A 24,872-nucleotide genomic window follows, 5' to 3' on the forward strand; every position below is an offset into this window, starting at 1 on the left:
ACATGCAGAGATCAGGCACTGGGTGTTTCTAGACAAGAAGATGGATTTTGTTTATTTTGAAACAGAATTTCACCATGTAACCATATAACTATGTAGACCAGACTAGTCTCAAACTTAAAGAGACCCACCTACCTCTGCCTACCCAGGCTTGGGATAAAAGGTGTATACCACAACACTTAGCCAGAAGATATATTTTAACTGGATATAATGTTGACTTAAGTTCCAATTGTTTGCACCTTAGTCTCATAGCTCAACCACATTCTCGTAGCAATGGGCCTGCATTTAATAATGCATTGAATACTGCATTCAAATTTCTTTTACAGCATCTCTCTTCTAACTACATGTATCTCTTTATATTAGGTACCAGAAGAAGAAAGTGGGCATGAGTGGATGGAGAGAGTGAGCTAGACCTTGGTGGGTCATGTCAGTTTTGAACATGCTGATATTGAGGGACTGGAGGGACAGAAGTAGAGCCAGGCAGCTGAACACAAAAGTCCAGAAATTCATATAACGATGAAAAACACTGGAAGCCTTGAGACTGGAAGTCATGAGAAATTTTTAGGGAGAGAGATTCAGCAAACTCTGGAAGAAAAATGCCACATTAGGTTTCCCATGGGAAAAATGGGACATCAGCTATAACCATATTCCAGTGAGAGTGTGATAAAATGAAAATGTGAATATCTCAAAATCTAGGCCTTGGTAGCGAATGTTTAAGTAGCGGTGATTATGAATTAATATACTCGATATAAGAAAATGGTTTAAATTATAATGAGTAGCACAGTCAGCTTGCTGAGGAAGAGAAGCATTCTGGGCATTTTATTTCTCAATACAGTCCCACAGTTACTGACTCAAAATTAATTGAACTGAGCTTTAAAACCATAGGTAGAGGTCTGGATCCCAAGTATTCTGAATCTGAGTCTCAGGAGTCTGACCTAGGAATAGGTATTTAATAGGCTCTCTGCTAGTCTAATAAAATTAGAGATTCTGTAAGAAAAAATCCAGAATAAGCAGTAAATGGATATCTTAACAAACTAGAGAATAATTTCCCTCAATTGTTTATCACCTGACTTATTTGTGTGAGTGTGTGTGTGTGTATAAAACTGTCTTGATTCCTTAAGGTGGAGGGATATGCGTTTGCTTTACTTTGAGTAGTAAGCATGTGCACTATTAAATTATATAAATTCTATATAGTCTATCTCTAATTCCTATTTCTTTTTAAAGAGTCGTTAATAAAATGACCTCAATAAATTAAGTTCAGACACAGTAGGAATCTAATGTTTTTTGACTCTCTACACTTTTAAGCTAAAATGAACCTTGTCATTGAATCTAAAAAATTAATTTAAAATAGGTTTTCTTTGTTTTCAACTGTCTAGGAAAAAGACCTTTTATTTTTAACCTTTGTGACAGCTCTAATCTTTGCCAGTTAAAAATAACACAAAGATTTAGATGAAGTTTTATGAAGTAGAAATTTACATAGATAATTTAAGTGCATCTTTTCAAAGAGAAGTATAATTAAGTATAGGTATGTATAAAAATTAATACTCTAGAAAACTAAGATCCTAAATAGATCATCAATGATAATTTAATTTTTATAAGAGGATAGTGAATATCTCTGCTATTTCATCTGCATTTAAACTTATGATGTAAATTTTTTTCTAAATAAATTTTAAATAAAACATTAATTTATAATACCCTTAGAATTTCATATTTAAGTAAAAATAAGAAAGACTAGCTGATTTTATTGCCACTATTTGGAGTAGAGTTGAATCTCGGGATTCAACAATCGTATTCCCACTCAGACATTAATTTCCACACTCAGTGTTTTGCTATGAAACCTAGGTGTAACTGATCAGATAGTTATACATCTCTAATTAAAGATATAGCACATTTATGAGGCATTTATTTTCAGAAAGAAATAGATTAGTCAGCTCTATCAGTTCCGACTTTCCTTTGTCAGCCATCATGTACTTGATATCAAGACGATAACCCTGATCTCCTCTATGATTGAGTCACGCTGCTTTCAACGTTTTGTGGTCCAGAATATGAAACAAAACTCATGTCCCGGGGCAACTTCCTTGAGGCTAGATCAGTCCCTGGGTATCTTAAAATGCTCTTTTTGGGGATGCTACTTCTTGAAACCCTTCATTTTCTTTCCAAAAAAAAAAAAAAAAAAAAAAAGCCCAAAGATGGCCACAGGTAAGCTGACAATGAACAGACATTATCAACTGTCAGCCAGTTGTGAGCTATCTCAGATCACCAAGCTGACAAAGTGTTCAGATGGCTGATTACCTAACTGACATTATAAAGTGACAACTCAAGACTGCGTATAACAAAATGATCAGCTAACAGTCAACCCGTGGAACCATGAGAGTTAGCAATGAGTTGTTTTCTGGTGTCCTTAAATAACTTACTTATTTTCATTTTATGTACATTGGTGTTTTGCCTGTCACATGAGGATACCGGATCACCTGGAACTGGAGTTTCACACAGCTGTGAGCTGCCATGGAGGTGCTGAGACTTGAACGTGAGTCCTCTGGAAGAATGGCCAGGCCAGTGCTCTTAACAGCTGAGTCATCTCTCTGGCCCCAGCAATGAATTGTTTTAATAAACTCGTTTGGAGAATAACTGATTTACAGCAGGAAACACCATCGCACTAATTTATCTTTATCTGGATCACAATGCCATTTGATTATTATAATTGTCTAGGGAAAATAATATACTAGGGAGTTCAGTGATCCGTAAGCAGCATTGTCTATTAATCTAGATTCTAGACTACAGGATCATACAATTATACTCTATTTTTTAAAGAAGATAGTTTGAACTTGTCAGATTCGCATTTTCCCTCTAATTATTATTGAATAATAACATGAGCTACATAAACGTATAGTCCCCGTGATCAAATACAAGAGAATAGAAGATTTTCAAAGATTTGCAAGAGCGACCAGTTTCAAACATTGCCTGTTTGTGCCATCGCTGTTTATACTGTGTTTCTTTTCCCCGGAATAAAATCAGAAACTCAAGAAAATATTATATCTCATTAGTTTTTCTCCAAATCTTTAAACAATTTGAAATAGTATTAGTCAACTCCCATTTTTATTTGAAACTGAATGGCAGAAAAATATCTTCTTCGGATTTTTCTTCTCTGTTGTAAAAGTGTATGGGTTTTTGATCTGTCACTGAATTTTTATGGTATCACATATCAAGCTTCTAATCTTAAGGCATTTAGTACATAGTTGGTAACTGGTATAGTTTTCCTCCGAACACCACTTTTTCTTTCTCTCTTGCCCTTAACGAGTGTTGTCTGTACTCTCTCTTTCAAGTAAATAACTCCTTCTCTTTGAGTATCTTTCACTAAAGATTGGGAATGCTTACATGATTGAATCCCATCTTATTCTTCCTTATTAACTCCTAGTATGTGTTTAGAACTTATTAAACATTTTCATTTAAACATCTAGCCATCAACTCTTACTTGATGTTTTAAAAAGGAAGCTCAACAGTTGCCCAGGATAACCAGAAAATAAGTCATCTAGTTTATCTTTTAAGTATGGCATCAAAAATCCTACCATTTTTCCAATTGTGAAGCTTTCAGATCCCCAGAGAACATATTCATTTTCCTTGTTTTTTTTGTTTTGTTTTGTTGTTGTTGTTGTTTTTTGTTTTTTTGGTTTTTCGAGACAGGGTTTCTCTGCAGCTTTTTTAGAGCCTGTCTTGGAACTAGCTCTTGTAGTCCTGGAACTAGCTCAGGCTGGCCTCGAACTCACAGAGATCCGCCTGCCTCTGCCTCCCGAGTGCTGGGATTAAAGGCGTGCGCCACCACCGCCCGGCCTTTCTTGTTATTCAGTTGCATGATTTTGTAGATGTGTCTTCCACTTACCTTTCTCCCTCTATATCCAATGACACTGGGCTAGCCTGGAGGTATCATGTCAGTACTGCTCTGATAATTCAGTACATCTTCTCCAGTTTTCCCTTTAAGTGCTGTGGTCAAAGTATCTTCCTTAAACACTAACGTTATAAAGACTTTCCTTTACTTCCCATTTTCTATCATATAATTCAAAATTCCTGCTGCTTTGCATTTGTTTTCCAAAGTTAAGATCTATTTATTGACCCAGATTCATGTTTTCCTTCACTACAAGATGTTTACCTCTGTCCGCTTTAGAATCATCCCTTATCTACTTAGGTTATCCTCCCCTTCACAGATCCTTTATCTTCCTCCAAATCAAGTTTAATGCAATAGCCTTCATTAATAAGGGGTGCCAAAATACTAAATAATAACACCATTTATAAACAGAAAAAAGATTAATACTGCTATAGTACATAGTATAAATTATGTATATACATATATCTACACATTCTCACATATTTAAGTAGAGCAGTGACTAAAAAGCTTAGAAAAGAAATTTTAAATATTCTTGACCTACCTCTCTACTGGACTCTAAAAACCCACAGTTGGAAAGCATGAATGGTAATTAAAGTTAACCTTGAAGCTAATATAGTAATATGCTTAGCAAACAGTTGGCCCTGCATTTTTTTTAAATATAATCTATTTTCTTCAACCATTCCTCAGAGAAGTTTGAGGCAAAAAGGAATTGTTCTAGCCGGGCGGTGGTGGTGCAAGCCTTTAATCCCAGCACTTGGGCAGCAGAGACAGGCGGATCTCTGAGTTCGAGGCCAGCCTGGTCTACAAGAGCTAGTTCCAGGACAGGCTCAAGAAACTACAGGGAAACCCTGTCTTGGAAAAAAAAAAAAAAAAAAAAAAAAAAAAAAAAAAAAAAAAAAAAAAAAAAAAAAAAAAAAAACCACAAAAAAGGAATTGTCCTAAACCAAACCAAGGACATTGCTGGAGAAGGAAAGCCCAATAGACCCCCTACCGTACAAGGAACTTGTTATTGTTGTTGATGATGATGTTTTGTTCTGTTTCGTTTTTTGAGAATTAGTCATGTGCTTTATAGATATGATAACCATGAATTATTTAACCCATTGCTCTCACTCTTCCACAGTGGTAGAGTAAGGAGCTCTCAGACAATCAATAATTGTTACTTTCATCCCTACAGCACCATTTTCCTTTCTAGACTTCTCTTTTCCTTCCTTCTTTGTTTTTTGTTTTTTTGTTTTGTTTTGTTTTGTTTTGTTTCTTTTTGAGATCCAAGTTTTCTGTGTGTATTCCTGGCTGTCCTCCTGGAGCTCACTACGTAGACAGAAATTCAGAGATCTGCCTGCCTCTGCCTCCTGAGTGATGGGATCAAAGGTGTGCACTAGCATTACCCATCTTATTTTCAACTATCCTTACATCAGAAGACAAAACATACGGACTGCTGGGACAGTCCAACATTTTCCTATACTGTTTCCTCTCTTCTTGAAACAATCTAGACTCCATTTCTGAGTCACTGACTAACAACATTTCACCAGTCAATAAAGAGGTATTAAGAAATGAAGTTCTGTTCTTTAACAAGCAAATTGAAAGGAAGAGGACGACTGTGACTTCAGTAACGAAGTATATTCTATGAGGTTTCCAGGCATGTTTCTTTCCTCCCTTCTCACATTGCCTCTTTTAACTTTTCTCCAGACTGTTTCTCTTCATTTCTATTCTGAGTCTTGGCTTTAGACTCTTGCTTTCTTCAACTGTATACTAATTGTTTGCCTTTCTTATTCTATCTTTTCTTTCCTAAGCTGTTATTTCTCACTTGTTCTTCTAAAGTCCTGTTTCCCAGTAGGTAACTGACATTTGCATGAGTTTTAGGTAATCCCAAATACAAGAGGTACATGTAATCCATTCCTGAGGGAACAGTACTTTTACAAACTAAGGCTGAACTCAAGATGATTCCAGCATCGCAGGCACTAACTCCAACTTTGGCTCACACTTTCTACACTTGTTAGTGATTTAGCCACAAGAATCCAAGTAAAATCCAATCATTTTCTTTATGACTTGAAAATACAAACTATAGAGATAATTAACTTTGAAATGAAAAACTTAACGTTTGGTAGCCAATCATTTCAAGCATAAGCTGATCAAGGTAAGTAAGGTCATGCTTTCTAAACGCTAGCATATTGATGCTTTTTAATAGAGCTCGTGACAAAGTTCCGTCAAGTCAATTAATTTGGCTTTTTATTCAAGAAAAACCATTTCCCCAGGTGTTGTTCTCATACAACTGTTATTCTAGTGCCACAGAAATACAACTGTACTTTTAAAAGCCTGTGTATCAACGGGAAAGCGTTTGTTTTTCTTTTATAACCTGAAAATATTACTTCTGCTTAAAAAAATAAATACTCCAGTTAGACTTTATTCTGGAGATCATCCCCAACACTTTTATTCAAAGGACTTAAAAATGAGTCTTTCTAAGACTCTTGCAGGGTCATGCAAGAAGAGACTATCAATGTCTTGATCACAGCTAACATTCATAGGCAAAAATGTCCTTCGCCTTTTCTGTTTTCTTTTCTTCCAAGTTGGCCAGTGTGTATAAACCCCACTGCTTAGTAGTCAAAGCATCCTCTAACATTGAGCCTGTGGGAATTTAGGAATTTCTACAGGGGCATGTCAGCCCAAAGGGCTCCTTTGCTCTTGGTGAAATCACTTACAACAAAGGACAAGGGAGCGGCGGGGGAGGGGCGGCTAATGGACTTGGACCGGAAGCAGTGAGTCCACAGGCGTTTGTATAGTAAATCCCCCGCGGCTGGTGGATCACTAATCAGTAACAGTGGAAACGCAATATTGCGCGAGCACTTTACGCAGAAACCGTACAAACACAGCCAAGTCCTCAGATAGTGGGTCACTTCTTCACAGGTTTAAAAACTTTTCTCACACCACTACCTTCTGATGCTGGATTTTTGTCCCCAGAGCAGACACCCAGTCCTCCACCTCCGTCGCACCCCACAACATTCCTGGGAGTGTGCCAATCTATGCCGCCTTACTCCAAAGAAACTGGAGAGAAGCTGACTGCAGCAAGAGCTACCTACCGTGAGGTGACCCAAGCCACTCAGGGCGTCCTTTTAACTAGATCATTAATTTACCAAGATTCTTCCAAGAAAAAGTGAAGCTTTCAGCCTCAACTTTACAACCTCTGTGAAAATGGGCGTTCCGTTCACACAGGGGACTAGAAACTACCCCCAAAATCTCGCCCTTCCTCAGTGTCTTCCTCTACTCAAACCTGTTAGGAGCTGAAAGTTTTCTAAGTTTTTGTTGCTTATGAGTCAGTTCAACTTGTGCCACAAAGCTTTCATCAAACTTGTCTTATGCCGTTCCTCCTGCAATCTGCTTGTTATTTCTAATCTCTCTTTAAAATCCCTCAGGTAATGTCCCGAGTAAGGTACAGCAAAGTCTCAGGCACTCACTCTCCCCTCTCTCCTTCTCAGAGTAAGTACGGAGTCAGGCTGTAAGGCAGCGGCAGGAGCACACAGCGCAAGAGGGGATGACCAATGCCGGAGATCCGCGCAATCAGTGGTTCACAAAGCTTCCCTTTCTGGAAGACCAGCTTTTCCTGCCCTTCCGAGCCTTAGAGGTGGGGGTGGGGGCGCTACACTCACCCATATCCAAAAGTCTTCCTCCTTCTCCTCAGGTCCCCAGAGATGTGTGAAGGAAGAGGCAGACGCTGCGTGCAGTCCACTTGTCCAAGCTGAGCTCGGGCTCCCAGTGCCCCAGCCGCTGACAGCCTGGCCCCTCCCAGCGGAGACAACCCCGCTGGGCCCTGCTGAAAGCCGCTGTGCCCGCAGACCCCTCCCTCTCTCCACCTGCCTCTCCTGATTGAAACCTAGTTCCCTGGTTTCTCAGTTGCCTAGCTCCCAGAGGCCCCTACCCTGACCCTTTTCACTCTCTAAAGAGCTAAATGCAAATGTCTCCATCCCAAACACATTGTCAACATACACATTCTCATGGCACCCCAGGAATCCAGCAATTAACTCTTACCCAAAATAATGGTGGGAAGAGGGACAGACTCAGGGGAAAAAAATTATTACAGAAAAAAATGACGGCATGATATGAAATTATTCAATGTTGTCTATTTTTCTGTTGTCCTTAGTACAATGTTTTCTTAATACGGATAATAAAAAACAATAGAAAGAAAAATTTCCTTTATAATATGCAATCTCTTCTACATTAAATGCTTCATTTTGCTATATAACATGACTATAACATTCTAAATACACACATTTGCACACACACAAACACACACACAAACACACACACATACACAAACACACAGCATGATGAGTAGAATTCACTTGAAAGTAGAGGACAAACAGGCTTCTGAACAGAAGGAGGCTGGAGTTGGAACCCTGCTATACCAGCGATACACTGGGATTTGGTTTCCTAATTTGTAAAATAAACTATCTGGAAAAAAATTACCTCTAACGTTCCTTCAAGCCAAAAGACGTAATAATAATTCTACGGGGATTTGGCCTAATTTTTTTCAAGGTTTATCCTGGAGAGGCTATTTTAGTAAATCCCTAGTGTCTTAAGCTTCTGATCTGTGCAGCATACACCCTAAAGTATACAAATTTATACCAAGAACAAGAGAAGAAAAAGTAGACCCTGTTGCCAAACGTGAGATTTCCATCCAATGGTGACGGTATTACACAATACATACATAGTATCTTTAGCAAGACACATGCACACATACAGAGCATATCATTCACATGGTTTAGAAACATTTGCTCAGCCTTTTCTCCCACAAAGGAAGAGATGTACTCCTGCCAGGGATGTTGCTAATGCATTTCAGTTCAATGGGAGTAGAAAGTCATTCTTGTGGGAGGAGAAAGGAAGTAGTCGATAACAGTTATCAACTATGATAGTGGTCAACACGTCATTCAGAAATACATCACTGTTCTAGAAACTGATAGATGTGAACAGAGCGTGATTACAGCAATGCATGCCAGTCACTCAGTAGCTCTACATAAATAAATTATGAATTTTGAAGACTGGTTCAAAAGCTCAGATCTACAAGCACCCGAGGTCCATTCCAAGACAATATAATTTTAAGAAATCAGAATTTCTTTGGAATTCCTGTGGAATTCCATCATAATTCTGAAATATTAAATAATGATGACATCATGATGTGAATGTCACTGCTAGGCAATATTTCCAGGCACTTGAACCAAATCCTCTATAAAGTAATTAGACAAGACAAATGCATAGGTAAGCAAAGATGCTGCAGAGCCTGAGCTTAATCAGTTTACTACACTCTATCATTGTATCCATGGAGATTGTTAGATGCTTGGGAAAGGGCTGGGTATTCTTTAGCACAACATGAGTCACAAATTCTTTAAATGTCCCTAAAACTATTAGAAGAATTAAGCAACCCAATTCAAAACATGGGTTGTGGGCCTGAACAGAAAATTATAAGAGATGAAAATAAATGACTAGGATACACTTTAAGTGCATAAATACTATCAGGGAAATATAGATTAAAACTAAGGTTCCATCCCAGCCCCAACAGAATGGCCATCGTCGGGAATACAGATGACAACAAACACTGGCATAGATACGGAAAGGGGAAACTCATACACTGTCGGTGGGGATGCAAATTAGTGCAGCCACTTTGGAAATCACTTTGGCAGTTTATCACAAAACTGCAGATAGAACTGCCATATGACCTGGTCATACCACTCCTGGTCATGCAATCAAAGCAGGGACTTTATTTCCTTCCATGTCCATTAACACTCTGTCAGCTGTGGCTCTGAGAGTGGAATAACCTAGATGTTCATCAACACATTAATGGATAAGAAATATGAAGTACTCATGCATAACAGAATGCCACTCAACTGTAAAAAAATAAAATCATAAAATTGATAAGCAAATGGATGGAACTGAAAAAAAAAAAATATAGTGAGTATGGTAACTCGGACCCACAGTGAGAAACTCTGCACTTTCGCTCTCATTTGGATGTCAGGTCCTTGTTTCAAATCATTTGTTTTGTGTCTTTAACTTGGAACACAATGGAAGCCCAGAAACTAGAAAGGGGCCTTTTTTGAAGGAGGCGGTGATGTATTAAAAGAGGGAAGATAGTCAATGATTGGTAGAACATTTAAATGTACAGGGGTGGAAACCTGAGGGTAGAAAGACTTAGGCAGGGAGGTTTGTGGGAGTCTGTGGGAATGTGGGGGTGGGAGAATGTGTACAGAAAGTCATGGGACGCCTACTGTCTCACATATTAATTAAAAAAATACACTTGAAGGGATAGTAGAACATATGTAATACAAAAGAGGAGAAGGAAACACTGAAGGTTAAAGGATTAACCGGGCATGAGACGGGGAACAAAGTTCAGAGGAGATAGAAGATGAACTAACCTAAACTGAGATTGCATTAAAAAGCCACTTGTTACCAAGCTAATTTTAAAATAAAAGCCTTAAAAATTGAGATCAAGTCAGTTGGTGGTGACACATGCCTTTAATCCCAGCACTCAGGGGAAAGAGACAAATGGATCTTTGTGAGTTCAAGGCAAGCCTTGTCTACAGAGAGAGTTCCAGGTCAGGCTCCAAAGCTACAGAGAAACCCTATGCAAAATCACAGGACAAAACATGGGATAGTCCCTATGATCTAGATGAAGGCCCCAGAGGTTTCCAAAACAACATAGGCTGTTACCAGCGTCTTGATTACCCACCATGATTAATTGACAGATCCCCTTTAGTGAAGATACAAACACTTTGGCTAAAAGGCAGAAAAATCCATCCCATGCTAACTGGAAAAACTTCTTCTCTGGTGGCTAGCTTTAATAATTCTGGAAGGTGTTATGAGTGCTGCAGGAGAATAAAAAGATGTTACTCCTCTTACCCAGCACTAAAATCTACACGGCACAGTACGGACCTTTCAGGCAAGGTATAACCATTGATGCAATAATAACCTGACTGTTGTGGGGTAACCAGCAGACTTCTGGCTGGATTTGAGGCCTGTTTCACCAGAGAAAATTCAGTTCCAATTACAGCAATCCTCGTCCAAAGCCAAAGACTGGGAGAGGTCATAGGCCCTAGGGTAGAGCCTGCCACTGTTAGTTTGCAAAATGGTCATGCTTTCAAAATGCCTTATAAATATTTATGTGTATATCCATAGACCCTGGCTTCTCTAAATCTTAGTCAGAGAATCTCCTTTTCCTGCAGTGGACTGAAGCTAATACTGAGATGCAGAATTCATCAAACTGGCAAGAATAAGAGATTTGAGTATTCAGGCCTAAACCTTTATCAATTCTCGCTGCTCCCAAGACTCCAAGATCATGGAGGAAGGAGAGGTAGGAAGAATGGACTGAAGCATCAGGAGGAATGTTGCCAAATGTCTTTTGGACATGACATTCCTTAGCATTCATAAAGCACATCAGCTGCATCTCCACAAGACCTGTAGATCAAGCCTGCCAAAATTTTCTCCAAAGATATATGAGGTAGTCTCCAGGTCTCACCCTTAATGAGGAACAATTGGCAGTTGATAACTGTCGGAAAAGATAAACTCATTTTTTATTGAAGGTATGGCCACTGATAGTTTTCCTATGATCCAGTGGATGGTCCCACACCCAAGCACGTATGAGTAGTGCTGATTATACTTGACTATCAAAAAGGAGAGAAAAAAAGGCAGGTAGGAGAGGGAAGTGTTATGAAAAATGGAGAGAAATTAAAGGAAAATGAGGTGTTTGTAGCCAATATTTTATTGAAAGATGTATAAAATTTTCAAAGAATAAACAATAATAATAAAGATATGGACTATCAAACACCAACATATAGTAATCAAATTTTAATTTCTCTTTTGGTCTACTATACAATAATATATGATTTTTTAGTTATCTATTTTAAAATGACCATTCAAATGGAATGCCACTATATTATTTGAGATTTTTAAAAATGCAAAATTTTATATGTAGATTCAATAGAAAAACATAAATTAATTCAGTACCTCAATAAATGCCTGCTATTTGTAATGTTGACTCTCTTGTGCTTCTTTTTATTTATAACTTAAAAAATTATCTTCAGAAAAGCTTCCTCCTGCAGCAGATAGGAATACAGAAACACACATCCACACATTATGCAAAGAGTGAGATATCTAGGAATACTCATCACTGAATGGTGTGTCTCCATCAGATCACTCCCTTCAGGGCTCAGGAAATCCCATGAAAGAGAAGGCAGTAAGAGTGTGAGAGGAAAAGGGAATGGAGGATACCAAGGAAACAAGACCTTTTTACACAGTAGGGCTGTCACACATAAGAACTCACAGAGACTGAGGCAGCATGCACAAGGCCTGCACCTGTCTGCATTAAATGAGGGTCCTAGAGCTGAGAGAAATGGGCAAATGCCTTTATCCTTAACCCAGAGGCAATCTACAGTTGATAACCACTTGTAAATAAAAATTTAGATTTCTTTAAGGGACTCCAGCAGTAGGCTTTTACTGTTCTACACAGCAGCAGTCAAACTCACATATTCTTCGTTGTCATTGTCAGCAGATTTGGTGAAAAAAATTGAGAATTACTGAAAGGAGGATTTAGTTAAAAAGAGAGTCTTCTCCTATGTTAAAGAATGGGAAACAGGTTGACTCTTCTCAGTGAGATGAGATTGGGGCAGTGGACTGGTTCATCTGCTGGGGTACAGGCATGGTATACCAAAGTCTCACTGTGCCTCTGATCATGATAAGCACTTTTTGGGACTTTGTGAGCCTTCTCAGTCCCTGGTTTATCCCCAAGTGTCCTAAGCAGGAAGTTATTATCACCATCTTGGTGACTGTTCAGTTTGCTGCTATCTTTTTGTGGCTGATTACAATTCTGGACCAGTTCAATCCTCTCTTTGTGCCATGTACAAAATGTACCATGTACATTGAAAAATGAAACCTTCTACATCTGAAGTCCCACTGGCCTTGAAGATGAGGACATGTTCCACAGTGCCCAGGCACTGAGGTCACAGAGAGAATGCCTTCTAGAAGCAAAATCACCTCCACACCCAGACTACCTTCTTTGATGGCCAGCTTTGGGGATTACCTGCCTTACACTTGAAGACCTTCGTCTGCAGACAGTACTTTTTTTCCTTCACCGTTTTTACACTCTGATAAATTATGTGCCTGCTTAGCTGACTCTGAGAAGTGTCTGCACTCCACTAAAAGAAAAGATGCCACTCTGAGAAAACTGTTACTCTTGTGATGGAGCCTTTGGCTCTGAATATTACTCTTGCCAACTCACAACGTGAGAGTCAGTGATGCACAACAAATAAGACTCAGTAGGGGCAGTCAGGTGTGCCCGCTCAAGAGGTGCTCTAGTCCCAGGAAGTTATCAGCTAAAGCTGAGAGAGAATTGGTTTTGGTGGAAGAGAAATTACAGATTGCACATATAAATCTTGTGGATCCAAAGCTTAACAGCATTCTTGTCATATTATCCTCCAAGCATTCCCCTACAAAAATTTTAATACAGCAGGAAGATATTATCTTAGAACAGATCTTTTTACCACATACACCAAGTAAAAAATTGAAGTTACATGGAAAACTTCTCTGCATTAATTCTAAAAGGAAATTTGAAATTTTGTTAGTTAACAGGAATAGACCCAGCAGAAACTGTAGCACCATTTGCTAAAGATGAAATTGACAAATTATGGACAGAAAGTAAACCCTGGCAAAGAACTTGCAGTAATTTCTTTGGGAAGAGATTAACAACAAATATTCCAAAAGCAAGAGAAATCAACTTAGAAAGAAAACTAGCTGGATCCTTTTTTACATTGTACAAGAAACACCAATATCTGAAGACCCTACATTCTATAATGTTGCAAATAAACCAGGAAAGGCAGGTTACAAATCAGAAAGTTTAAGTAAAGTAGATCTAAGCTCTTATGATTCTGTCTAAAGTTCAGAATTATGTGCTGTTCTCGTGGTATTAGTGCATTTTTACAGAACTTCTCAACACAGTTACTTATTTGCAACATACAGAAATAGTTATGTTGCATATTAAAAATGCTGAATTTATACCAGATGATCCAGAATTGGCTTTATCATTTATTCAGTTACAAGAAATAATCAGAAATAGGAATTATCTCATATGCATAATGCACATCTGATCCCATACAGGTCTGACAGGTCCTCTAGCACGAGGCAGTGCAGAAATTTATCAAATACTAATTAGAAATGTGCTGGAGGCCTCAGAATGTCATAAAAAACATCATGTCAATAACAAATGTTAAAAAAAAGACTTTTCATCACATGGCAACAATTCAAGTAAATTATAAGGAATGTCCTACTTGTTCTTTATACAAACAAACACCACTTCCTACAGGAAGTAACTACAAGGGTACTCCAAGAAATGAAATCTGCAGATGGATGTGTTCCGTTTTGTAGAATTTGTAAAACTAAAATATGTACACGATATCATTGCTACCTATTCTAGTTTTCAATAGACAACTGCTTTGAGTTTGGAAAATGCTTACTAAGTAATCACACATTTGCTAGAAGTTATGGTCACCATGGGTATGCTTGTACAAATAGAGAGAGACAATGCTTCAGCATGTGTCTCTGAGAAAAATAAAACAATGATTTACTTATTATAATATAAAGCATATTACTAGTATACCACACAATCCTACAGGGCAGGAAGTTATAGAAAGATCAAGTCAAACTCTAAAGGATATGTTAAATAAACAGAAAGGGATGAAAAAATCCTCTAGAAATATATTGCATGTATTATTAACTTTGATTTTTCTAAATAATAATAAGAATGGAACGACAGCAGCTAAGAGACACTGCATAATAGAAGAAACTGTGGAATAAAATCATCTGGTATATTTTAAAAATGTTTTGACATCAGAATGGGAATCAGGACATGTGTTATGTTGGGGAAAAGGTTTGCTTTTGTTTCCACAGGAGAAAAAAAGCTATGGATATTACCAAATTTGATATAGATTCGAACTGAACAAGAGGGATCTCTTAATTAAAAGAGCTAATAGTTCATCAAACAGCAAGCCCTTTTAATCTAAATTAATCTATAAAACAAACAAATGCTTTTCATTTAGTCAGATATAACTTTCCCAAAGGGAACCTCCCAAATTTAGAGTTGAGGAAAGGTTTTGGGTTTTGTTTTTTTCTCAGGAAAGTAAAGGCATCCAGCTAAGGAATCTGAAGATCCCTGGATAAATGAGACATCTGAATATAAAAGACAAATCAGCCAGAAAAAAAATTGTCCCAAGAAAGAGAACAAATTGGCAGATTGGTATATCACATTTGCAATAGGATAAAATTTCATGAATCTTCCAAATGTTTGTTTCTGCTGTTCTCTACAGATATATAATGCAAATGGATTTTTTGTAGTTCCAGTTAAATTAAAGATTAAACCTGGCTTTGGAATTGGAGTGTGGCTCTCTCCTTCTCTAAACCCAAGCATGCTTGTTAAAGTAAAATCCAAAATCTCTGCCTCATGTCAGAAGAAAATCAAAAATTTAGGAACTATTATATTGCCACTAATCTCATAATCTTTCGGTTTTATTTTTACCTTTTAACAGCTTTTCTTAAGATTTAAATATTATCTCAAATTTATAGGCTTTACACACGCACACACACACACACACACACACACACACATGTATAGCTTCATCTATCCTCCTGTACCTCATCTATCAGTTTTCTGCAGTGAATTATGACCATGCCTAACGGTGAATTCTTTAAAAGGAGGATGGGGCCCCACAATGACAAATACACCAGGACTAGGGTAATGCCACTAAGCTGAAAAATACCATCTAAAGATTATCTTTAGACTACAAAATGCTCAGAACAATTTCAAGGTGATTAGCTGAGATGATCCGCCTCACAGACTACTCTAACCAGTACTTGAGACAAGCCTTGCACTTTCCCATTATGCACAGACCAGACAACAAATGATATAACTACTTATCCCAAAACTTGACAATTAACACAAAATTTTCATTTCAGGAACCCCTAAAGATGTCTTCACCCCCAGACAGCATGAAGTAAATTTAAAAGTATGACATCCACATTCCCAAGATGTGCAGTAGGTGTTTTTTGGTCATTCAATGAACTATTATTTAGGGAAATTGGTTGCAATTTGTTATTGGCAATGGTGGGCCCTGTCTGCACTCTATATGCTATACCCCAGTTTGCGAGCTTTGGGAAAGGGACTGGAGGTTGAGAATACACACTCAGAGACAGACCGACACACAGACCTTCAAACACTGATACCAAAGCCCTCCTTTAATAACACCATGGAGGCTTAAATACACTGTAGTCAATTGCCAACAGATGAAAATCCTATCCTCTGATCCTCTAGTCTAGGCACAGCTTTTAGTAACTTCAATTAGAAGGCGCTAGCAGGGAAGAGCAGCTGAAGGCCAGGACTCATTAGTCTCAACATCCAGCTGAAGGCCAGGACTCATGAGTTCTAACAGTGGGGGAAAAGGTTTAACAGAGAAGATTGTACCCAGGGTTCTTGTTTTGAAAAGATAAAAAAGGATATAGATATGATAGGATAAAAGGGTAGATTATTGAATCCACTCTAACAAGAAAAATGGGAGGATACAGAAATGATAAAATAAAAAAGTAGATTAATAAATCTACTTTTAAAAAGAATTACTAGTTTCAAATATTTTACACTGGATTGTACTTTTGTATGTTGTACATAAATTTTGTATATTGGTATACAGATAAATTAGCAATGTAATGCAAATTTTTATCCCTTGAAAGTTATTATTTCCAACTATTTAGGATATTAGGGAAATGAGATTAGTAGTTTGTCACCTATTACTTTCAAACTTGTAGTCAGATTAGGTATATTTTCAAGGTCAAACACATATTTTTAAAAGGTTGCCTTCAAACACTTCAAAGATCTACAGAATATGACATTTAAGATGTTTTAATAACATAGGTTTACTTTTATGGCAAAGAGACATGTCTGCTCCTGGCAGCACCAATCTACTTCAGAAGAGATGAAGGGAATTGAAGAAATTCCACATGGAGTTTACTTTCTTTGTGACAAAAGTAAAATCCACATCAAGAAGGTGCTTTTGCTTCAATTGTTGGCAGTATGCTGCCCAAATTGGACAATTAGGACACAAAATAAAGTGACTATATGACTACAAAACCTCGTCAAGATCAGGCAGGATAGTCCTACAAAAATCCTGCTTCAGAGAAAAGTCTAATGAATATTCTAAGCCAGTATACCTAAGATGGATACCTGAATGTGGCAGAGGAACCTTGGGTGACTGTCCAGGCATCCAGTTGTCTTAGTCATTTTTCTCATTTTTTTAGAAGTCACTTGTTTACATTTCTGGCTTACTCAGTTAATATTTTCTTCTCGGGTCTCTGAGGGAGTTGAAGACTACATAGTTATACGTATAGATTTTCTTGTTTATCAGACTCAAAAAAAGACATTCTCTAAAGAAATGTAAAGTATATAAGGTTTTGAGAGACATTAAAATGATAATTTTGAGTTAGTAATGCAAGTTACAATAGAAAATAAATTATGTGCAACACTTTGGACTCACCAAGATAGGATAGATAATGGAGTATTTTCTCTGGATTTGTCAAATACAAAATAATAGACATTGTTGATGCATGTATTGTCTGTATATATTTATGTACTTACTGCACTTATTGCAAATAGCTTTTCATATATTAATTTTAGCCTTCTTTTTGTATTTTAGATAAAAGGAAGAAATGTAGTGATATTTTGCTTATGTTTTAACAACTAAAGCTTATCTGAAGATCAGATTGCAGAATTAAGCCACTAGAAGCCAGGGAGTGATGGCACACACCTTTAACTCCAGGACTCAGGAGAAAGAGGCAGAGGGATCTCTGTAAATTCAAGGCTTCTCTGGGCTACACAAGAATGCATCTGTCTAAAAGAGAAACAGACTTCACACAAAGGTGATCTCAGCCCTTGGGATCCCAAACCTTTGATTCCAATACTTTGGGATGTGGTTTAGGGTTAGGGTTAGGAGACAGGAGTGATATGACTGAGCAGAAAGATGAATATATGACAAGGGCAGACAAGAGAGCAGCACAGTCTGAGGCTTGGTGGAGATAGCTGCACTTTGAGGTTTTTGTGGAGACAGATGGAGTCTGGAGATGTAGTCAAAGGCGAGGATCATCCCTTCAGTCATAGCATTGGTAGAGGTAAAAGAACTCTCTAGTAGCTGGCCTCTCTGCTTTCTGATCTTCAGTATTAACACTTTTTCTGATTCTGGGTTTTTATTATTAAAACCAACTTGAATTCATGCTGCAGGTAAGTGCTAAAGCAAGTAAGCATGGTCGAACAAAATGGAACAAAACCTGAAGAGAACAGAAAGGTTGATTGCCTGGAGTAGATAGGGAAAGCATGGTAATTCTTTCCAAATAGCCTCCTTGTAGAAAGAAACATACAGACTCTATTAAGGGAGTCTCTGAATATTCACATGATAGAACTTTCAAACCTTGAGATGCTCAGTTAAGTAGTGGTTCCCTGAATGTGCTCAGTTGAGGTTGTAGTTTAACAAGGAAGGATGATAGGTGACTAAATTGACCAGGCACAAAATAGAAAAGTTGAAATGTTGGACAGGAAAGCTTTGAGGCATGTTCAGCTGTGTCACTAAGGTTCTCATAACCAAGTTTTAGATAAAATGGACATATATAAGAATTACATTGGTATAGAGGTTGGCAGAAAAGTGGGTAGGGAAGTAAGATATGTAGGGGTCAGGAAATACTCATTTTATGGAAGCTAAAGTAATTTGCTGCAATATTTAGTTATATAGTGAATATAGAGATGAAGCACTTAAAAATCTACTTCTGATCTAAAACAAAGAATAGATAATAACCTAGATATGAGGGAGGAGAATTTAAACTGATAAGTTAGGAATTTTGAGAAAGCAAATGATTGGTCAAAAGAAGAAAATTTTAAATTTTAAATAAGTACAGAGCTTTGAGGTAGAGGTAGAGCAACTTAGTCTTCATCATATCAGCATCCTTTGGGCATTAGGAGAAAGGATTGCTGTTGTAGCAGAAAGTAAGGAAGCTCACCAAAGCTGCCACAGTGAGTGTGAGGGGAGGGGAGCATGGTGTATAAAAGAAGTACCAGGCAGCACTTGGACACTAGAAGAGACTGGAAGAAATTTATGAGGGAATAAGCTATTGTTTTTGTGACTATTTCAGCACTTTATAATATCCTGGACAGAGGAGATAAAGTGAATAGGTATATTAATAAAAGACTAAGAAATTTTGTCCATAGATTTTAGAAGAGATATGACAGAAAAAAGGAGTGATGAAGACATGATAAGGAAACAAATAAGCAAGAAGAAGGGAGAGGAGGAGGAAGTGGTGGTGGTGGTGGTGGTGGTGGTGGTGGTGGTGGTGGTGGTGGTGGTGGTGGTGGTGGTTGTGGTAGAAAAAGTTGTTATTCAGTCTTGGCCATGGTAAAGTTGAGGCAAAAGTGTCAGAAATTTCAATTCAGCCTGGTCTTCTTATTGAGGTCAAAGCCAGACTGAACTATATAATTAGACTCATTCTATAAAACAAACAAAATATGCATGTGCACATGTGCATGTGTTATCTGCATATGTGTAATGCATATCCATACATATGTGTCAGTGTTTGGGTGAGTGTCTGTTAAATAATTTACTTTTAGTCAGAGCTCAGTTAAGAAGAAAGAGGACCCTAAAACAATATCAGTATACTGGAATAAATGTTAGGTCAAGTTCCTTAGTGCATAAATGAAACTTTCAAGCAAATTCAGTGGAAATAAAACATGAATGGTAGTGAGGGATGAAGTTGGTGCTCTGCTGTTATTACTTATGAATTCAGGGTTTATGGAGGATGTAAACCTTGGGATTCCCAGTGGAGTTCATTTATAAAGCTTGGTGGACATAACTGACACTATAGCGAGACGAGACTTTGTAGATGGATATTAGAAATGTTATAGGTGTAGTGAATTATGTCCCAGGGATAATAGAAGTTGGAAAGGAGAACACTCATAAATAAAATTTAGGTAGCAAAATTCATTTGAAATACTGAAAATATAAAGTTATACTACTTTAAATTGCGATTATGAATATGAATTATGATATGAAGATAATGAGTGAAATTTATTATGACCTGTGGATGGTCACAAAATAAAAATGGTCATGATTTATATGTAAAAAAAAAACAAAAATTTATAGACCAGCATATAAAATATTGGAAACAATGCAGAAAGACAGATTAATCTGACTTTACAAGAAGTGAAAGTTCACTCATAAGACATACTTGTTTTAGATTTACTTATTTTATTTTGTGAGGGTTTTGCATCCATGTATATATGTACCAGCCCATGTATGATTGGCGACTGCAGAGGTCAGAAGAAGACATCAGATCTCTTGTAACTGGAGTTGTAGATGGTTTTGAGCTACCGCATATGTGCTGGGAAGTGAAACCTGTTCCTCAGTAAGAATAAATGTTCTTCACTGAGCCAATGACCCAAGATGTCATTTTTGTTGTGTTTTATTTCTCACTTTTGTTCATTTGTTTTAGTCTTATTGGAGTGTTTGAATGAATTCTGTTTTCTGTTGCTTGAAAAAAATTCCTGGAGTAATCAATTTATAGGATAATTTTTTCTTGGTTTTCTTTTTCAAGACAGGGTTTCTTTGCGTTGCCCTGTCTGTTCTGAAACTCACTCTGCAGACCAGGCTGGCCTCGAACTCATGGAGATACACCTACCATTGCCTCTGGAGTAATGGGATTAAAGGTGTGTGCCACCATGCCTAGCAAGGAATTGTTTGTTTAGAGTCAAGGTTTTTGAAGTGTCAACTCATTTCTTTGACCCCATTGCCTTTCGTCCTGTGGGAGGACAGCACCTCATGGCAGGAAACATTAAGCAGCATGAAGCTCCCACATCATGACTGCAAGAAGGAAAATAGAAAAGAGAAGGGGTTAGGGTCTCTGTGTTTCCTTAAAAGTCCTGAAGAGACTTCACTTGTCCTCTACTGGCTACAGAAGCCCTTAGACTTGCTTATAAAGATCTTAGAAGTGTGGATATCATCTTAATTTGAACCTTGTAGAGAAAATACATTCAAGACAGCGTGGACGACTTCATTCTCTGAAATATAAAGTGTTCATTGTCCACTGGCTTCTGCAGGCACAGCGCCTAGTGCTTCTTATTGAGCTTCCTCTAGCAGTTGTTTGTGTGCTGTCCGATCTTCCACACCATTACATTGGGTCCCCTGGCTCTCAGGAGCCTCCTGCTTCAAGTAATAGGGTATAGTGGATATTGTTAGATTATTTTATTGCAGATGTCTCCCTTTGCTGCCTTCCATGTTGTTTGATTGCTTAATATGTCTTTCAGCTTCATTCTAGTCTCTTCCTCTCTCTTTTAACTTAAAATGCAAATTCATGTAGGTCAAGGTGAAGACTATCTTACAGAGGCCTTGTAACCCTGTGTAAGGATTGACTTTTGGCAGCAAGGCTGAAGTCCCTCATTCAGACAGATTTGGTTCTTCACCTACTCAGACTGGGAAGACTGGAAAATATTTCACTTGTGAGATACACTGTACAGGACAGTGATTCTGGCGTGGCTCTAACATGAGCTGGTGTTGGGGTGGAGGGGAGTCCACTGGGCAAGGGTGAAAGGCTTTGTAGGAATGCTCTTTATCTCTAGCAGAACAGGATTTTAGCAGGGATCCTGGAACTTATTCTACCTTTCTATCATGATTCTTGCTCCTTCTTGGGCCAGGAGATCTAATGTGAATATAACTATTCAATGAACAACACAAAGATCCATTCCCTCTACCCCAACATGCATGACTTCAATGCTGGTTTGTTTTTAATTTTGTTTTGTTTTTTTTTTTTTTGAAAATAGGTTTTTAAAAAATACAATATATTCTGATTATGGCTTCCCCTCCCTCAGTTCTTCTCAGATCCTCCCCCATTTCCTCATGCATCCAAAATCCACACCCTTTCTTTCTCTCTCCCACAGGATACAAACAGGCAACTAAAAAATTAATGATAATAGATTAGATCAAATAAAAACAAATACACCATAATAGGACAAAACAAACAAACGGAAGAAAAAGAGTCAAAGGAAATGTTGTGTGTTGACCACCAGGAACCAGTCACAATGCCTGGAGAAGGACTTCCAGGCACCACACATCCACCAGTGTTGATTACACTTTTGGCACTAGGAGAAGCCTGGAGAAGCAGAAAAGATACTGCTCATTGAAAATAGCAAACTTGATGAGAAGACAGTTTACATATTAGCTTTGTATGTTTTCTGTCTTTAGGTCCCTGGGCATAAAACAGTTTTAGTGACAATACATTATATGTAGCACACATTATATGGTAGAAAATTTCTTTTTGTACCTGCCTGACATTCTTCTGTCCTTTCTTCATTTTTTCATTCACATTTAATACATTCTTATGATGGTTTTAGATTCGCAGAATACTGGACAGAAGGCAGAGATTTTGCATGTGCTTTCTGTCTCCTTGATATTTCTGTCTACATATATGATGGTTTAACTATATTTCACCTACTAAAGATGCTGTATTTGCTTCCACTTTTAGCATATATCTGCTTCTGCACCAGCATATACAAGTCCAATCACACATATACCAAAACTCTCCTTTCCTAAAATTAATAATATTGACATCATTCATATAACAGATGGAAAAACTGGGGTTAAACATGCTGTGTTCTTTCCTATCATATGCAACCACTGGATTTCAGAGTAAAAACTGGTATGGAAATCCTCATTCCTTCCCCTGAGCAATGCTGAGCCTAATCTAACTTTATATGTCTTGATGGTGACTTTGTTCCTCTTCTATGCTGATTCTCATTATTACATCAGTTCCCTGCTTTTGCTGCCAAAAATGTGCTCCTTCGGTATCTGACATGCATCCATAATTATTCCATAACCACACTGCTTTAGTGTTTGCAACTGATTATAGTTTTAGGGCCTTAAAAGTATCAATCTCAGGCTGTCTTTTTATTCCATTCCTTGATGTTTGCATTCTTGACTATTTAAAATAATATTATATTTCTTATAATGACCTTGAGGCAATAGACATTTTTTTTTAACTTTTAGGCCTTTATTTAATATTCTCCCCCTTTTTATTGGGAAAATCACTTTTTTTTTCTTGACTAATCATTTCTTTTTCCTTTGAGAAATTTTCTTTTCTTCCCTCTTCTTTAGAGGGAAGATTTTCTTTTTTTATTTCCTTTCACTCCTTTTTCTCTACTGTGAAATTTTCTTTTTCCTTTTTTATTCTCTGTCTCAAGAGCTCTTCTATTTTAAACATACAGTTAATCTCTGACCCCTTTTCATTTTAAAACATTTGAGAGTCTCTCTTGAGTTAATCTCATTTGTACAACATAAATAAACATGATTATGACAATAGCAATAAAAATCCCATGATAGATAATCCCCACTGTAATTCAGATCTTAAATGTCCTCCAAAGACCCATACGTAAAAGACCTGATCCTTAGTTTTTTATTGCTAGGTGTGAGAGATAATGGAAAACTTTAAGGTGGAACACCTGTTGCATGGTTTTCAAGTGAGTGGGTATGACTTCAAAGGAGACGGCAGGATCCTGAATGCTTCCTCTTCCCAGTCACTAGGTGAGTGGCTTTCCCTGTCCTATCGCATACACCGACCATGATGTGCTGTGGTCCCAAAAGCAATGCAGCCAACTGAACACACAACAAACCTTCCAACCACTGAACTGAAATAAATACTTTCTCTTTGAAAAGTCGGTTTATCTCAGCTATTTATTAAACGAATGAAAGGCTGGCTAACTCAGGCCCTCAGTATAAACTCCTGTCCTTTTTTTATTTTTCATATGTAACCTAATTTATTTTCAAACTTCATTTGCTTTATCTCCAGCCGACTGTTGTGTGGGAGTGTCATAACTGTGTTTATACTCTCAGCAAGCTACTGTCACTCAATGCTCAGTAGACTTGTAATAAAACAGCAGTATTACATAAATCTCTCAGAATTCATTTAGTCACAAGCAAAGCACCTGGAATTATTAAGTACAATTAACAGGGTTCTAGCTGAAGAGCTGTTCCAAGGCACCACAGATATTGTATCTGACTGGAGTACCCTCTTGGTATTAATATGTATCATGTTAGCTGCTAGTCATGTTTCTCATTACCTTTCCTTTTCTACAAAAATTATTGTGTTGTTGTAAATGGGAAAAGTAAGAGAAAGGAGATTTAAATACACTCATACAGGGTCACAGAGATACTCAGGAAGTATGATTCCATAACTTATACTTTATGACTATTGTCAACCTGTCTTCTAGAAGGCCACAGATGATAATTCTTGGCCTGGAAAGTACGTCTATCAGTCCAAAGCTGTTATTTGGAATGCAAAAAGGGTAATGCATATTTTTATACTTTATGTTCTCCTGATAAATAGGTTGTAAACAGTAAATACTCAAAAATATCAATCAGTGCCGGGAAAATGTATCCTTTTGCTTATTGATCACTATTTAGAAAACGAAATTTTAGAAACACACATATCCCTGATGGAATGACCAGTCTCCACTGACAACTCATGAGATTTAGAATCACCAAGAGATAAAATTTGGGGAGTGTCACTTAGGGCATTTCTAAAAGGTTTAACTAATGTGTGAAGAGCCATCCTGGATTGGGTGGTACCATTTCTTGGGTTCAGATGCTGGAATGAAAGAAAAAGCAGGTAGGCACCAGAAGTCTTCTGTTTCCTGAGCTGGCACAATATAAACAGCTGTTCATTTTCTTGCTACTAGAGGGTGCCATGATGGATGGTACCCTGAAGACCCAGAAGCTAGCATGAACCTTTCCCCATTCAACTTGGTTTTTGTCAATTATTTTGCCAGAGTAATAAGAAAAGTAACTAGTAGTGAGTAATTTCTGTTGCTGACAAAATAAAAACAATACTTCAAATTTGAAATTCTTATTCTGAAATTTGTGGGAAAGTCTTCTTAGGCATTTGACATTAAATG

The 24,872-nt window shown here is 37.5% G+C and overlaps 1 protein-coding gene across 1 annotated transcript in view; it reads right to left on the reverse strand.

Moving 5' to 3' along the window:
- Gpm6a (glycoprotein M6A) overlaps nt 1–7,637 on the reverse strand; it is a 238,496-nt gene extending 230,859 nt beyond the window's left edge. The window contains exon 1 of the mRNA XM_038326492.1: nt 7,519–7,637. Coding sequence (XP_038182420.1) covers nt 7,519–7,522 — 4 coding nt within the window. The 5' untranslated portion in view covers nt 7,523–7,637. The remainder of the gene's footprint in view (nt 1–7,518) is intronic.
- Nucleotides 7,638–24,872: the final 17,235 nt, after the last annotated feature.

Source organism: Arvicola amphibius, chromosome 4 (genome assembly GCF_903992535.2).
Source record: "Arvicola amphibius chromosome 4, mArvAmp1.2, whole genome shotgun sequence".
Classification (NCBI taxonomy): domain Eukaryota; kingdom Metazoa; phylum Chordata; class Mammalia; order Rodentia; family Cricetidae; genus Arvicola; species Arvicola amphibius.